At 37.4% G+C, this 18535-nt stretch overlaps 1 protein-coding gene across 1 annotated transcript in view; it reads left to right on the top strand.

The window, feature by feature from the left end:
• Positions 1-18535, top strand: part of LOC126889466 (FAS-associated factor 1) — a 185847-nt gene that overhangs the window by 28213 nt on the left and 139099 nt on the right. Inside the window, exon 3 of the mRNA XM_050657784.1 lies at positions 16898-17213. Within this exon, the coding sequence (XP_050513741.1) occupies positions 16898-17213 (316 nt within the window). The remainder of the gene's footprint in view (positions 1-16897; positions 17214-18535) is intronic.

Raw genomic sequence — 18535 nt, 5'->3', positions numbered from 1 at the left:
AAAATCATCGGTGCAGAGGACCGGGATTAGTGTACAATCTACTCTATTACTGTGAATTATACACGACCTTGGCCTTACAGCTTTAGGTATGTATAAAACCTTACCTTGTTTAGTTGATAGGCCAGCAATCTTTTCACCTATCCTCCAAGGCTCCTGTAGGAGGGCCACATCAATGCCTTCTTGTTCCAATCTTCTAACTAGCGTTGCCGATGCTGCTTTTGCGTGTTGAAGATTGGCCTGCAGAAGCCTTATTTTTCTCTTCACTGAGAAGAGATATCCGGTTGTGGTTCTGTGTACTTTCCTCCCTCCGTGGGCCCGACGCACCCTTGGACATTAGTCCTTATGAGTGTGCCCGTTCCACCCGAAGAAGGTTGTTCCTCTTCTTGAACCTCCATAGGTAGGGAATTTTCCCCTGTTTCGCTGGAACGAGTTGCTACTGGCTTTTCGTTCCGTGTTTTTGTCTTCCCTTCTTTGGGTCGGAACGTTAACCGTCCTACTCCGAAAAAGGGTGACATTTTTAATTTCTGGAGCTCTTCTCGAGATTCAGAATCCATTGAGAAGGTCCATAACACCCCTTTGTCCCAAGGTTTACTACCCCAGACTGTCCATAGATGTGTCTTGAGCCCATGGTTACTTATCCTTAGTCTATTAAGGATCCTTTTGGACTCAAGGCGTTCCCTATATTCATCCTGTACGAAGACAGTGCACGAGTGCGGCTTGGGTATATCTTCCCCCTCCACGGCCCTGAGAGATGCACTCTCCCAGGGCTTCAGGGATGGAATCACCTCCTTTAGCCACCGTGCACTTATGTCATCCGCACAATTTAGTTCTAGGAAACCCGGTCTGTAGGTACTCTTCAGGAAGCGAACCTGTGGTCCTGCTTCCGGAATTTTTTCATAAGCAGCCAAGATGGCTATTTCGACTGCCTTAAGCTTATCCACATCCATCTTGGCTTCCGGGAATCCTGTTAGTACTGCTGCGACCTTAACAGATGCGGCAGCTTCGCTGAAAGTCACACCCTCGGTTCTTGGCCTTTTCCCTTTGCGTTGGCTTTCGGGTGGTGTGCTTCCGTCTGACCTTAGCCTTTTTGGGCCTTCGGCCTTCTGGGTTTGGTTTTGTTTTGTCATGGCCTCTAATGGCTTTGACGACATCTCTTTTGCCCTTTCAGCAGCCTTGATAAAATTGGCCTTGATTGCAGCCCTTTTGGCTTGTATGTAATCTTGGCCTTGTTTCACCCGCTTACTGATTTTGGCTTTAGAGATACCAGATAGCTTTGCAGCCCTAATCTCTTCGTCTGTCATGAGATCAACGTCTTCCAACGCTGTTACCCTGACAGCCTTTCTTGTTCCTTGCCTATCAGCTTGGGAGATTTCTGTAGAATTTCCGGGTCTTTCGGCGTTCGGATCTTCTCTAGAAGCTCCCTGCCCTTCGGCTTTAGGAACTGTGATTTTGGCTTTAGAGTTCCCTGGGCCTTGGGCCTCAGGAACCCTTTGGCTCTGAGTTGTTACTTTTTTTGTTTTGTTTTGAGATTCCATATTGGTCCCACGAGTAGCTAGGGAAGGACAGTCAACCCCTCGCAGAGCCCCGCTTGCGAGGGTAAGGTCTAAGTACTAAGGGGTGCGACCTGTTGCCCCAAAGGAACCGTTTGCGACACTGTCACCCCAGTGCCTTACAGCCTTCACCACGGTGTCTCACGGCTTGGCTTGGGGATTGTTTATCGACTATCTGGTCTAGATCCGCTGAGTTTAGTTTCAACAGGGCCACCACGAGAAGGGTGCAATCAAAGATTAATTACACACCCCCAATCATTGTTGGGAGTACCCAGCGGTCTTGGGATGGTTTAAGGAGGTGCGAAGTCCGAAGACTCTCCGTGCAAAACTCGTCCCCTGAGATTTGTTCTTTTCCCGCTCAGCTTTACGCCGATTAGAAAAAGAGCGCATCCCTCGGCCCCTTCCAGCAGTAAATCCGCATTGGTATTGACCTACAATATCCTTTGTAGAATGTTTTAAGTCTTTCAAACAATACATTGCCGAAGATTTTATATGCAGATGCTAACAAAGTAATGCCTCTATAGTTCTTACAATCCAGTTGATCACCTTTTTTATGCAACGGACATATTACTCCCTTTAGCCACTCTTCTGGTACCAATTCATTCTGCCATATAAGAACTATCAGTTCATGGATTGCTGCAAAAAGTTGATCACCACCTTTTTTAAACATTTCCGAACAGATTTCGTCGATTCCTGGAACTTTTTTTTCCTGGAAGCCGTCTGCTGTGAACCGGCTGTGCTGCAACCACTTGGCTTATTGTACATCTTCCATTCGTTTATGAAACCCATTCCAGAATTCTGGAACCCTGTACCAGCTTGTACAGGTCTAGTGGGTGGGTGCCATATAAATTTGGAGTCACTTCGATGTCTCCGAAAAGTGTTTGCCGCCTCCGATCCAATGACTCACAGTCATGCAAAATATGGTTAACTGTTTCAGGTTCTCTGTTACAGAGTCTGCAGCTCAAGTCTCCATGAAACAGCCCCATTGTATGCAGGTGACCCTTAACTGGCGCATGTCCAGTGAGGAAACCTGTTATGACTCTGAGCTGATTCCTGCTTGTTTTCAGCAGTAACTCAGCCCTACTAGCACATGTCCGTCCGATATACATCTTGCCATGTGTTTGACCGGGTACTCTCCCAGTGTGAGTTGTGTTGGCTTCGGATCCAGGCTTTTTTTCGTTCACGGACGGTGCTTTTTGGCACTCCCACGGCCGGCTCTGGACCCAGGTATTTTGTAGCTGATGCTCTCTTGGCCAGTGCATCAGCTCTTTCAGTGCCGTATATGCCCCGATGACCTGGAACCCATACCAGTATAACACTTATGTTGTGCCAGTCTATCAAGTTCTTGTCGACATTCCCACACCAGCCTAGAGTTCACCTTAGGGCTTATAAAAGCCCCAACGGCTGCTTGGCTATCTGTGCATATGGTAACCCGCTGCAGTTCGAATGCCCTCAGGTTGTTTTCTCTTGCACACTGCAAGATTGCAAAAATCTCTGCCTGAAATACGGAGGTATATTCTCCCAGTGGAATAGAAATGTTGAAATTTCCACCACTACAGAATATTCCTGCTCCCGAACCTTCTGCAGTTTTAGACCCGTCCGGATACCAGGTGCAACCCTGCGGTCTGGGTCGAGAGTTTCCTCTGTCCCATTCGTCTCGTGGGCAAATGTCCACTTGAAAAGGTACTTCAGGCTTGTATGTTGATGTCATATGGTCAGAAATCATCATCCATTCGGCATCATTAGTTTCATTCGTTATTCTACTATGTCCTGATTTAACTGGTACGTTGCTCAGGTTTTCCCGCAGTCTATAATATCCCATTCTCGCCTCACCTCTTATTGTTATATGTAAAGGAGGGAGATCCAGTAGTGCCTCCATAGCTGCCGTAGGTGTGCCCCTCATAGCCCCCGTGATCTCGAGACAAGCAAGTCTTTGCACCTTGCTTAATTTGATGATGGCACTTTTTTGCTGCAGTTTTGGCCACCATACCAATGATGCATATGTAATTGTGGGTTTTAATACCATGTTATAAGTCCAATATACCATGTCTGGTCTCAAATCCCACATTTTTCCACGAGTACGTCTGGCTACCATTAACGTAGATACCGCTCTCTTCGTTATTCTTTCTATCTGCTGATTCCAAGTAAGTCTTGAGTCTAATATTATCCCGAGATACTTTACTTCACTCACCAGATTTAAATGTACACCATTTAGACTTAGAGGACCCAATTCCTCTGAATTCCTTCTTTTAGTAAATTTCATGATTTTGGACTTTAGAGGACTGATGTTAAGCCCTACATTTGAAGTCCATTCTGTAACTACGATCAGAGCCTGTTGCAGTCGATCTCTGACTGTACCAGTAAATTTTCCTTGGGCTAAGATGACTACATCATTCGCATAGCCCAGGACGTGATGCCTATCGTTGTCGAGTCTAGCTATCAGGCCATCCATGACCAGATTCCACAATAGAGGAGATAAGATTCCCCCCTGTGGGCAGCCTCTGGCTACCTGAGCTGACACTATATCCCCTAGCAACGTAGCATATATCAAACGGCTTCTCAGCATGCAGTCTATCCATCTACAGCTTGTTTCGTCTATTCCTTTTAGACGGATCGCCCTTCGTAGAAGGTGTTGTCAAATGCTCCCTCAATATCGAGAAATGCACCCAACATCACCTCTTGGTTTTCTAGAACGTACTCCACTTCTGTACAAGATGGTGCAGTGCCGTTTCTGTGGAGACTCCCGCTCGATACGCATATTGTCCCTGATGTATCGGACTTTCAACCAATACACCATAAGGTCTTCAGTACAAATGACATCAGACTTAATGGCCGCAGAGACTTGGCCCTTTCCTGTCCGATTTTGCCAGGTTTGGGTATAAAAGCCACCCTTATCAGCCTCCATGCTTTTGGTATGTACCCCAGCCCTAAACTAGCGTGCAGTATCTTACACAATTTTTTGAAAAGAAGGTCGTTTCCCTTCTGTAGAAGTATTGGATAAATCCCGTCCGGACCCGGTGATTTATATGGCTCGAATGAGTTTATTGCCCATTTGATTTTGTCCTGGTTTATAACTTCTTTTGCCACATGCCAGTTTTCCCTAGAACCATAATTCATGATATCCAGTCCGGTTTGCCATGTGTCTAGTGGTATCAGTTTTGTTTCAGACTCAGGAAAGTGCACCCTGAAAAGCTCTTTCAGGATGTCTTCACCATTCTGAATGTATTCACCTGACTCTTTTTGGAGCGAGGGAATACTTATCTGAGGGTCCTTTGAGAGAACTTTATGGAGCCTTGCCATTTCTGAAGTCCATTCTATCTCTTCACAATGGCTTCTCCACGATTCTCTTTTTGCCCTTCTCAGTTCCGTATTGTAGTCAGTCAGAGCTTTGCGATAATCGCCCCACTCACCTGACCTTTTGGCGAAGTTAAATTTTCGTCTAACCTCTGTCCTTTGATTTGCAAGATTATGATTCCACCAGGGAACTTTCCTGTTTGAATTCCTCACTATCTCCGGACAGTTGTCTTCGAACGCTGACGTGACAATCTCTTGAAATTGTTCGGCAGCCATGTCTAGGTCCAATGTATGCCTTATCTTCCCGTTAATCCTGCCTAAGCTATATTCTAGGTCTGCTTGATATGCTTCCCAGTTTGTTTTACGAGGATTACGATAAGTTTCCTTGATAAGCTTATTGCCTTTCATTTCAAAACAAATGTGTCGATGGTCTGAACAGGACACCTCATCTGACATATGCCAGTTTTTCACAGTTCTAGCCACGTTAGTCGTGGCAACTGTTATATCAATCACCTCCTTCCGTCGTGAAGTCACGAAGGTTGGTTTGTTTCCTACGTTTAATATGTCTAAATTATGTTGCATTATAAACTGTAGTACTGACTCACCTCTTGCATTGGTGTTTGTACTGCCCCAAGTCAGATGGTGCGCATTTGCATCACAGCCAATGATTAATTGCAATCCATTTTTCCTGCAATCTCTCACTAGCTGCTCCAATTCCCTTGATGGTGGTTGTTCGGGATCATCATATGGGAGGTATGCTGATCCGAAAACTATCTGCTTCACCCCTCCTCCATCTGTGATCTTCATCTTTACCGTGGTTAAATCCCTGGAACAGTGATTTATCAACGGCAGTGTTTTGATGTTTCGTTTGACTATTATGCAAGTTCTCGGGATATCGGCAGATCGGCTATATATAAGCTCTCTACCAATACCCGATAGACCTCTTATTTTGCCCTTGTTAACCCAGGGTTCTTGTATCAACGCTATATCGAACCTTCTCATGGCGACAGTAAGTTCAGCCGAAGCTGACTTACTATGCTGGAGATTCGCTGGCAGGATTCTGATTTTAGCCATCAATGCCTCTGATGGTTTTGAAGGATATCTTTTCAAGTCTGTAATACGCCTTGAAATTAGCAGCCTTCAATACTTTATAGGAGGCCTCGTCGATCGTGTATACGAGGATTTGTATGTCCTCTCCGACCTTCCGATTTTTCAACAACCAGTCTTCTGTCTTAAGGTCTTTATTTTGCCTCTCTAAACGGGTTCTGACTGTTGATTCTTCAGCCTCTTTCTCGGGGATGCGGGCGAGGACCATAGGGCGTTTGGGTATGTGGCTGGGATCGACCACATTTAAGTCGACTCCTTCCCACAGGCCCTCCATAGTCCTTACCACCTCAGTAGTCCATTTTTTGGTATGTTCGTTAGCACAGTTTACCCACAGAGTACCTGCGCTAAACGATGTTTTATGGAACTGTAGCAGTTGATTTTGACTTCCAACAGGAGCCTCATCCACTGCTAGCTTTAGTTTGTTGATGATCAGGTCTGCATGAGCCTGATCTAGTTGAGTATCCGGATGGTGCCTATGTGCCACCGCTATCCTGAATACTTTTATGACATTGCTGTATTACCTAGTCTGCTCATGAGAGCTCCTTGGTCTCTTAGCAACCCTTTGTTGCGGTGGGGTAATGGTATTCTCCCGCGGTCTCTTTTTACCCTCGGGTTTTACCAGTACTCCCGTTTTGTTTTTATGCGGATTTGCTGTGGTCCATGTCCCAGCAGCCATTTTGCCTCTTTCGTCATCTTTCTTTTTTGAGCTCCAGAAAGGCGTTTTTTTGCTACTTTGTGCAGAGTCTGTTCCGCTTGGAACAACTTCTGGCTCAGTATTTGGGACAGATACAGAATCCACGACTGAAGTCGCCTATGTGTCCGTTCCCGTTTTTGTGTTTGTTTTTTCAGTCTCGTTCTCCATATTTGTTCCCACGAGTTGGGACGAAATGCTGTCAGGCACGGCAGTGCGCCCTTACCGTGCTAAGGCTATAATCCCTCAGAGTTCGCCATCTCTCTAGGGCCTAGAGCATCGCTTTAGGTACACTTTACTCCCTGTACCACGCATCCCGTCGGCACGATGGTGTTACATCTTAGGATTGGGAGGATGGATCATTTGGCGTTACCCAGGGTGCACCACGTGGAGGCGATCCATCGCTACACCCCATTCCTGGGGCTTTATTGTCTCTGAGTTTTAGGATGGCATTTGACACTTCTTCTCTTGTTGGGTCTTCACTGTGTAGTTGATGTAGATTTTGTTGATTTGCTATGTTGTAACCTCCTTCAGTATCGTTTATATTTAGATGTTCGCTGAAATGTTGTGCCCATCTGTTAAGAACTAAGTTTTTGTCATGTAGAATTTCACCGTTAGTGTCTCTACAAATTTTTAATCGTGGTTTAAATTCTCAACGGCTATTATTTAAGGATTTGTAGTATTTTCTTGTTTCATTTTTATCAAATAAACTTTGTATCTCATTGAAAGTGTTCTGTTCGTATTCCCTCTTCTTACGTCTGGATACGTTTTTCCTCTCTTCTAAGACGTTTATATTCTTCTTTTTTTTCTCCGTGTACAACCTGCGTCGATGGTTTTTTGATATGCTGCATTCTTTCTATTTGTGGCCATTTCACACTCATGATCAAACCAATGATTTCGTTTTTCTGACCTGGTTTTGCCCAATATTTCAACCGATTTCTGCAAGACAATATCTCGTATATTTGGCCATAGTTGGTTAATGTCTTCTTCTTCTAAGTTTTCTGTCCTTATTTGATCTTCTATTGGTTGTGTGTATACATTTGCTATGTCGGGATCTTTTAGTTTATTAATGTCGATTTTTTCTTTCCTTTTCCCGATCTCCTTTTTTAAATTGGATATTCTTTCTTTAAATCGTGCTTTAACCAAATAGTGATCACTATCTATGTTTGCTCCTCTAAAAGACCTAACATCTAATAAGATGTTAGGTCTTATTATAAATATAGATATATAAATATAGTCCGTCCGCTGACGGTAAAATATTTCAAAACTTCTGAATTTTAAAGAACCGCTTGGATTGACATTAAATTTGGCATACACATAGCTAACAAGTCAAAGAAAAAGTGATATTGTGCCGATGTGTGCTTTTGCCCTGGGGGTTAGTTTCAACCCTTGTTAGGGGTAAAAAAATATACGTCCAAAAAGTCAATACTTTTCGAGTTATTTGCGAGTGAATATGTTAATTTTTCAACAAAAGAACCACGTTTTTAGACGGTTTTTCGCAAATAACTCAAAGTGTAAGTATTAAAAAAACATTCTTACCAAAAATATAGCCTGTAAAAAAGTGAAACAAAAATGTTGTATATATTAGGTCATAGTAGAAGCAGAGTTATAGCTAATGAATAATAGGTTCATATTCGTCAATTTCCAAATCGAATATTTTAACGTGAAATAATCAAAAAATGAAGCACTTTTAGGGGGAAAATCATTACAACTTTTTAAAATGTTTATAAAAAGCTGTATTTTGTAAAAAAATTTCTAGCATCAAAAGTAAGTAAGTTTCGCTCAAAATATAGTGGCTCCCGTTTTTTTTTTTGTAAAAAAATCAGAAAAGTCACCACCTAATTAGCATCTCAAATGAACTTAATTGTTACCACTTCACAAGTTGCTTTACTCGTGTATGTATTGTTTATGTGATCTGTAAGTTTCATCGGTTCAAAGTCCTTATTTTGAAAGGGTTATAGTTGAAAGGACTTGAACGAGTCACTAATCACGAGTGTATGCGAATTTAGAAACACTACATCTAACCAATTTTCTTACTCTGAGATTATTGGTATCACTAATAATTTTAAGTTATTTTGAAATAAAGCATCTTGTTCAAAATAAAAAATTTTAAAAATTTTATTTTAAAACCAAATTTTTTCAAAAGCACTTTGAACCGTGGAAACTTACAGAAAATATAAACAATATAAGTAAAGCAGCTTATGAAGCGGTAACGATTAATTTCATTTAAGATGGTAATTAGGGAGTGATTTTCCCGATTTTTTTTTTGCCAAAACAAAAGGGACCAACTTTATTTTGAGCGTAATTTGCTTACATTTGTGGCTAGAAGAAAACAGAAATAAAGCTTTCTTTAAACACTTTAAAAAAGTTGTAATGAGTTTTCCCCAAAAAGTGCTTAAGTTTTTGGTTATTTCACATTGAAATATTCTATTTGGAATTTGACAAATATGAACCTATTTTTAATTAGCTTTAACTCTGCTTCTACTAGGTCTAGGGAGCTAATACATACACAATTTTTTTCACTTTTTTACAGGCTATATTTTTGCTAAGAATGTTTTTTTCGATAAAATACTTACTTTTTGAGTTATTTGCGAAAAGCCGTCTAAAAACGTGTTTTTTTTTGTTGAAAAATGAACATATTTACTCACAAATAACTTGAAAAGTATTGCCTTAGTGAAAAAACTATAGAGTAAAAGTTGCTTAGAATTACTCTATTTTTCGAATTCCGGACTTATTTTGAACGTATGGTTTTTCATCCCCCCAGAAGGGGGTGAGTGAAACTCACCCTCTGGGCAAAATCACACATCGGCACAATATCACTTTTTTCTTTGACATGTTGGCTATGTGTATGTCAAATTTCATGTCAAGCGGTCAAATTTGGAGCAAAAACCGTGATTCAATGTACTATCTTTACGAAATTATATTTTTTGTTATGATAATCTACAATTATTTTGGAATTTATATACAACAGCATTCATAAATTATTTTGTTTTACTTTAAATGCAGCTAAATATTGCAAATTATTTGTGGCAATTCACCTTTGATACATTAGCGGATATACGAGTATTTGGCATTGGATGTGAGAGTATGAAATGATTGACTATATGACAACACTGAATTGAAGTTCTTCCCATATAAAATTGTCTTATTAATTACTATAGCCATTGCTTCTTTATCTAAAGTAGAATAAGCCTTTTCAGCATCATTAAGCATGCTACTAGCGAAATCTTTTAGTTTTCACTGCCATATTTAAAACTATGCTAAAGAACAGCTCTGGTCCCATAATCTGAACTACTAGTACTACATGTCAGTTTATAACGTTCTCTGCCATTTTCTGACTTCCAATCGTACTGTGTCCGGTTGTTCGATAGGTCCTCTTCTATATCTCTTTCTCAGCTCTGTCTATTCCTTCTTTAACTTTGTCTCAGTCTACCTCGTTTTCTATCTTTCCTTCTGGTTGCCATTTTAGTATTTCTTTGGTGTTCGCTGTTCATCCATTCCTTGTATATGTCCGAACCAAATAAGTTGTTTCGTCGATAAGTCATCTGTGATTGTTCCTTTGATTCCCATTATTTCTCTAATGCGTTCATTGGTAATCCTTTCTCTTCTAGATCTTCCTGCGGCTCTTGTCCAAAAATCCATTTCCGTTGCTCTCAGCGTTGCCAGTATTCTTTCTTTCAGTGGCCATACCCCACAGCTGTACACAGTAGTCTCATATTATATCATCTTTTTGTTTTCTTTGTTGATGGTTTTTCTACCTGACATACTTCTTTCTCTTATGGTTTTGTCTAATGTTTTATCTTGCGCAATATTGATACCTAACGTGAAATTCACACTGGGATTGCCGTACGGTTAAGATAGGAATGCGCATTCAGTGTTGCCACAGTTCCTGTGCGACGCTCTTGAGAGAGCAATCAACATCTGGTGAAGACCGACAACCCTGTGCGTTCATTCCCCATTAGAAATGCATTGCCCTATCTTAGCCGTATTGCATTCTCGGTGTGAATTTCTCAATAGATATTTGTAGTCCTAGCAGTGCTTTATAGTTGTCATGTCTTCTAATATGAGAACTTTTTGTACTCCAATGCACAATTATTCGGTTTTCGTTTTATTACTTCTAGACCCTATTAGTCCTGTCGCCAGGAGGGGTACAACGGCCTCCTTTATTCAGATGGACTTACACAATTGTTTTTTTATGTATTTTGACCCGTAGAACTCCAATTTTTTGGGTAACAGATGATCCGGATGTCGATAAGATTGTTATAAACAAAGACCATGAGGAATTAGATAACAGCGATTTCTCGAAAAACAATTTGGTATTCTTTAGGTCATTCTAAGCAAAAAATGTTCCTACAAGTTTTTTCGTAGGATGCATAGTTATCGAGATAAACGCGGTTAAACTTTAAAAAAATCGAAAAATTGCAATTTTTGAACCCGAATAACTTTTGATTAAAAAATAAAATAGAAATTCTGCTTACCGGATTTGAAAGTTTAACTCAAATTATATCGGTTTTGGTTATTTGCATTGGTAGAACTTTATTTTTTTATTGTTAAACAAAGCTATAAACACATAGTATTTCCCGTGCTTAATATATGCGTTTACATGCATGCTACGTAGAAATAGTCTCGCTTGCACTTGCACCTGCTCTACCTACTCGTTCGATTTTAAATGATAGATCATTGAAAACATCACTCAAGCACTAGGTGTTTATAGCTTTGTTTAACAATATAAAAATAAATTTTTAGCAATTCAAATAATCAAAACCGATATAATTTGACTTGAACTTTCAAATGCGGTAAGCAGAATTGCTATTTTATTTTTTAATCAAAAGATATTCGGGTTCAAAAATTGCAATTTTTCGATTTTTTGAAAGTTTAACCGCGTTTATCTCGAAAACTATACAGCCTACGAAAAAATGTGTTAAAACATTTTTTGCTTAAAATGACCCAAAAAATACAAAGAAATTTTTTGTTTTACGAGAAATCGCTGTTATCTAATTCCTCAAGTTCTTTGTTTATAACAATCTTATCGACATCCGGATCAACTGTTACCTAAAAAATTCGTATTCTACGGGTCAAAATACATAAAAAAACTTGGGTAATTCCATCTGAATAAAGGAGGCCGTTGTACCCCCCCTGGCGACAGGACTATTCAGGGGTGGCCAAGCTTCTTGACAGATCGAGCCATTTTTCACAAGTTGAAATTTTTCGCGAGCCGCAAAAATACGTATTCAAAAAGTATGTAAAGAAGATATTTACAATTTTTTAACAGAACTTTTATTTATTGAAAACAGAAATTAATTGCAAAATATTAAAACTTAATTACATTTTTTGTTTTCCTTCTTTTGATAATTCTTTAAAGTTTGGTGAGTAATTTGTGACAACACTTCTCAGTAATTCTTTCAAATGCTGTTTACTTAATATTGATAGGTGTTAGGATTTCACGACTTTTAAAAGGGAATAAAATGGTCCACACAAGTACGTTGTTCCTAATATGGAAATAATTCGACAAGCAACCTTTTTTAATTTAGGGTACTTCGATTCTGGTACAAATTTCCAAAATTCGCTAATCGGCGTCGACTTATATATGATTTATTTTCGAGCTTGATCTTCTTACATCTCTATTAATTTTAATTTTCCAGGTGTTGTTTGGGTCATATATTGGTAATAAAATTCACCTTATGAACTATGTTCATTTCAAATGAATTCAGAAAAAAAAGAAGAGACGAATTATCATATTTTAAGTCTTAAAATTTATTTTGGAGTTTGGTCAATCCTTCTGGCTTTTTTATATACTGGTTACGTTTTTCTAATTTAATATTGTAACAAATTTGTTTAAGTCGAGTAAAATGCTTAAAATGTGTAATCAAAATTAGAAATTATATCCGTAGCAACAGTTATACAAATCGGTCTGGAGTCAGTAGTTGATTTCTTACTTTTATGTCGTACCACTCTTAATGTTCGTTCGCGCAGTATTCGATATGTCATATCCATTCTTACCTTGGATGTAAATGGAATTTGTTACAAAGTTGCATTTGTTCTTTCATATTAAGCTTTGTTTTTAAACCAAGAGGAGTAAACTAAAAAGACAGATTTACACCCAAGAAAGTCACTAGAAATACTTACATATTCTTTTTTGGTTAATCATATCGGCCTTTGACGGTAATCCATAAATATTATATTATCCTAATACGTCGCTAAAGAGTTCTAAAAACAACTGTTTTTTATATAAAAACAGTAAAAATCTAAAAATTAAAGAAATAACGCAGAAAATACAAAAAATCGCTGATATAACTTAATTAACCTATGAAATGCAAAAAGTGTTAAAATTTTATAAATGTCATTAGTGTCAAAATTTGATAACAGTGGAGTAAACTTGCCCGAGGTTGGACCAATTACAAACAAGCTTTACGGCGGGGGAAATTTGAATTACTCCTCTTGGTTTAAAAATAGACTATAGTTGTCAGTAATTTAAAAGACATTCGGAAACACATATGGAACGATAATATTTTTTTTAATAATAACACAAAATCTGATACATTTATCAAGAGCCACCAGTAATCCTTCAAAGAGCCGCATGTGGCTCGCGAGCTGCATTTTGGCCACCCCTTCATATACTATATATCATACTCTTCAATTAATTTTCATAATCTGAACTGAACTAATCTGAACTATTAACTGTCAAATTTAATTCTAGGATCTGGATCATAATGGACTAATATTAAATCTGGAACTAACAAATTGGTTTAACAGTATAAATAGCTAATTGACATTCCCAATCCCAGTTCCAAACTACTGTTTGTTTTAAAAGTTTATATGAACAATGGGAGATTTGGAATAAATCAATTATAGTATTTTAGCTGTGTTTATAGTATTTACTTCCCAAAAACGATTTTAGCTGTGTTACATTCCTAGCTTCTGGAATTGTAAAATCGCTAAAACTTTACATAAATTCTTTGTGTGTTCTCTATTTCTTCCTGTAATTAAAATGTCATCCAAAAAAGTAGATATACAGCATATCGAGAAATATTTGTTCCATAATAATCTGGAACTGGGATGGACTTGACACTCCTAACTCTGTACAGTAGACAATTAAATGCAAATAATCCCTTATGAATCATGATTATAATAAACTAGGTTACAGAAAAAGACGGTTATCCATTGCCATGAATAGATGATACATTAAATACTTTAAATGCTAAATGGTTTTCGACCCTAGATTGAAAAAAACGGCTAATGGCAAGTAGAATTACATCCTGACGATCGAGACAAAAAGCTTTTTGGCCACTGGCTGTGGTTTCTGTCAGTTCCAGGTTGTACCAATTGATCTTCATAATATTCCAGCTACATTTGAATGTCGGATGGAGAAGGTTTACGAGGACTTACCTAGAAAACATGTCTAGTAAATCTTGATGATAAATATAATGATTATGTCCAAAACCTCTGATGAGAATCTGAAAAACTTAAACGAGGTATATGATAGATTGAGAAATGCCAATTTCAAATGAACAAGAAATGTTCACTATTCCAAAGAGAGGCGTACTATTTAGGACATACCGTTTCAGTAGAAGGAATTAACTGACCCAGAGATTTCCTTTATGAAATATTGGTCTAACTAACTAAGCCAAGGAATAAATACCGAAAATGTATTAAAGATTTTAGCCCCATTGCTGAAGTCCTTTTATCGACTAACCAAAAACAACATTGAATTTGACTGGACACTGGATTGCCCAGATCTTCGTACAATTAAAAAACGGCTTACAATAGCAACTATCATCTCAGCATGGTATTGGCGCCGTATTATCACGACAGGAATGAGAACAAAAATTATTGCTTTTGTTTTAGTAAAACGGTAGGAAAGGCTGAATTACTCAATTACTGCGTTACCAGAAAAGTCCTAGAACATTTTCATACCCACCTTTACAATGGAAATTTTATAATTAAAACCTACTATAGCGCTTTGAGTGACTAAAGGATTTTAAAAAGCCAGGACAAGTTGCTCGGTGGTTAGAGAGACTCAAACAGTATAACTTCGACATAGTACATTGAAAAGGGCGTATTCATCTCAATGCCAATATTCTTTCTAGACATTCCTGTTTGGAATGACAATTACAGCAAAAGACTTGAAGAAAAAGAGAATGTAACCAAAGAAAGTAAGTCTCCAGACTCCAGATGACCATAGCTAAACATGAAGATAATGATCAGACTTCCTTGGAAAACCTTTAGTACATTCTTTCACGGTTTTTTCTGTAAATTTTAAAGAACCGCTTGGATTCGCTTGAAAAGTGATATGGTGCCGATGTGTGCTTTTGCCCTATGGGTGAGTTTCACCCCATCTCGGGGGTGAAAAAATATATGTCCAAGATAAGTCCCGAAATGGATAAACTGACTAATTTTAAGCAACTTTTGTTCTATAGAGTTTTTTTACCAAATCAATACTTTTTCGAGTTATTTGCAGGTGAATATGTTCATTTTTCAACAAAATAACCACGTTTTTAGACGGTTTTTCGCAAACAACTCAAAACGTAAGCATTTTGTCGAAAAAAATATTCTTACCAAAACTATAGCCTATAAAAAAGTGAAAAAAACGGTGTATATATTAGGTCTCTATACCTAGCAAAAGCAGAGTTATAGCTAATGAAAAATAGGTTCATATTCGAAAAATTCCAAATAGAATAATTCAATGTGAAATATCCAAATAATGAAGCATTATTGGGGAAAACACATTACAACTTTTTTAAAGTGTTTAAAAAAGCTTTATTTCTGTTTTTTTTTAATTTCTAGCATCAAATGTAACCAAGTTACGCTCAAAATAAAGTTAGTCTCTTTTGTTTTGGCAAAAAAAAAATCGGGAAGATCACCTCCCAATTAGCAACTTAAATGAAATTAATCGTTACCGCTTCACAAGTTACTCTACTTATGTTTTGTTTATATTATCTGTAAGTTTACGTAACAATAAAAAAAGTCGGCTTTACTTTTCTAAATATTTTGTATATTTTTGTTTTTCTGTAAGACCACAATAATTGTGAAATTATTGGTTAAGATTCGGTGTTTCGAAATTTGCATACACTCGTGATAAGTGACTCGTTCAAGCCCTTTTAACTACAGCTTTTTCAAAAATAAGGACTTTGAACCGATAAAACTTACAGATCATATGATCAATACATACGCGAGTAAAAACTTGTAAAGTGGTAACAATTAAGTTCATTTGAAATGCTAATTAGGGGGTATTTTCCCGATTTCTTACCAAAAAAAAAGGGAACAACTTTATTTTGAGCGTAACTTGTTTACTTTTGATGTTAAAATTTTTTTTAAAAACAAAAATAAGCATTTTTTAAACACTTTAAAAAAGTTAAAATGAGTTTTGCCCAAAAAATTTCGTCGTTTTTTGGTTATGGCCCGTTAAAATATTCGATTTGGAATTTGACGAATATGAACCTATTTTTCATTAGCTATAACTCTGCTTCTACTAGGTATACTGACCTAATATATACACCATGTTTTTCACTTTTTTACGTGCTATATATTTGATAGGAATTTTTTTCGACCAAATACTTACTTTTTGAGTTATTTACGAAAAAACCGTCTAAAAACGTGGTTATTTTGTAAAAAAATTAACATATTCACTCGCAAATAACTCGAAAAGTATTAACTTGGTGAAAAAACTTTATAGAACAAAAGTTGCTTAGAATTAGTCATTTTATCCATTTCTGGACTTATTTGGAACATATATTTTTCACCCCAAAAGGTAGTGAATCTCACCCCTAGGGCAAGAGCACACATCGGCACAATATCACTCATGTCAATCCAAGCAGTTCTTTAAAATTTAGAGGTTTTGCAATATTTTACCTTTAAAGAACGTACTACTTGCAATAAGTTAGCAGAAAGATAATGACTTAAAAGTCATACGAGAATGGCTTAAAAGTGGAGTAAGATCTTCGAGCCCCTTCCCATATCAGTTGGCCCAAAGTAGATTGAAAAGAAAATCCAATTTTAGAGAAGAAAAACAAAAGTATAGAAAATATTTTTAAATCAATGAAAATGATTAATTAATCAGAATAACAAAAAATTTAAAGAAATCACGTAGAATACGTAATATTAACAAAAAAATGTCAAAATTTACTACTGAGTGTTATCACCTTTCTAAGGTTTTTCCTTTTCTGTACTTGGCTTTTCCTTCTTTTTTTATTTCTTCGCGTTTCATAGTTACGACCATGTACCCAATGGGATAATGTTTTGTAACTCCTGATTTTAGCGTGCTGTGAGTAGAGTAATGCCACCAGATACTCAAAGTTTTCGTCCACCAGCTGTAGAGCCTGTAGATCCAGATGTCATGATAGTAGAAGATGATGCTGATATACCAAGTGCAGCAACTGCAGACGCAGCATCAGATATGGTAGTAGTAGGCAACAGTTTGGGCCATTCGTCTACAGTAACGAAAAAAGCAAATACACCTGATGACAGCTTTCCATCCACTTCTGCTGGAAAAAGTGGATCACGAATGTTAAAATTTAATGTGCAGTACTGTGATAGAGTTGTCAAAGTTGAATTACCAGAGTCTGCAACCGTTAGTAAGTACAAAATGTGTATAATGTGTTTTATTGTTTTATAATCTAATACTAGATAGTAAATAGTTCTTCATTAAATTACCAAATAATACAATAATTAATAAGCCCAGTATACAATAATTAATAAGCATTAAAAGTAAAAAAAATATATGTTACTATAATCTAATTTAATAGCGATTAACTCAAAGCATCATATCAAACGAAAGAGCAAAATAGTACCTCGTAGAACTATAGTACTAATTTCTTCACCAGGGTAACAAAATTTGAACTTTTGTTCCATGGTTCTCTTTGTCTTTATCCCTATGTTGGGCTGGCTTCCCTATTTATTTCTCCATAATTTTTTTATTTTGAACCATACCAATTCCACTTCAAAGACATATCCTTCTTTAGCGTTTCCCCTTGGCCTTTGGTCTCCCTCTACTATTCCTCCCAAGAATGTACAGATCAGCAATTCTTGATATTGTGTCATTAACATCTCGCTTTGAATATACCCGAACCAGCTTAACCTATATTCTCTCATTTTTCCATCAATTGGTGCCCCCCCCCCTATTCGCCCCGTGCATGACTGACGCGACGCGACACCTAGCGTCGTCACCTGGCATTTTTGGCGACAACAATTTGAAGTTAAGCATATGATAAATACATATATTGTGAAGTTGCAAATTATTAATAATAAGTTTTTAAGCTATGTTTTTCCAAACATAAAATGGATGTAGTATTAAGGGGATGGGTACATATTTTCGGTTGCAATGCTATTCAAATGGGGATTCATTTTTTTCGAATCCTGAGAAAACTAATAAGTATTTTTGAAAAATTTAAACGCAGAATGAAAGATTACGTTATTAGCGAGGGCCGAAAGTCCCTGAGAACTTCTATAATGTTTATTTTAAGTTACAGGGGTGAAAAACTAAGAGAAAATTTAGTGTGATTTTTAATTTTAAATATCTCATTCAAAATAAACTTTTTATTTATTCTAAGGGACTTTCGGCCCTCAGTAATAATTTAGTCTTTCATTCTGCGCTTAAATTTTTCAAAAATATTTATTGGTTTTTCAGGATTCGAAAAAAATGAACGCAATGTCCGTGGTAATATTTTCCAAATCTATCTTTGTCTTACAACGCACTCAGTCGAATAGAATATTGTCAGCATATTGTCAATCAGACAGTGACAATCAGTGACACTTTTAAATATTTGACATGACATCGGGAATATTTTGAGTTGTTGATTAAATAATATTGATATATAGTGTATTTGATAAATAATAATTGATTTAAGACGTGAACTTAATAAAAAGTTATTTATTGTGTATTATTTGTGGAAGATCC

The sequence above is a fragment of the Diabrotica virgifera genome, chromosome 8 (genome assembly GCF_917563875.1).
Source record: "Diabrotica virgifera virgifera chromosome 8, PGI_DIABVI_V3a".
Lineage (NCBI taxonomy): Eukaryota > Metazoa > Arthropoda > Insecta > Coleoptera > Chrysomelidae > Diabrotica > Diabrotica virgifera.
This window is presented reverse-complemented; position numbering and strand designations above follow the sequence as displayed.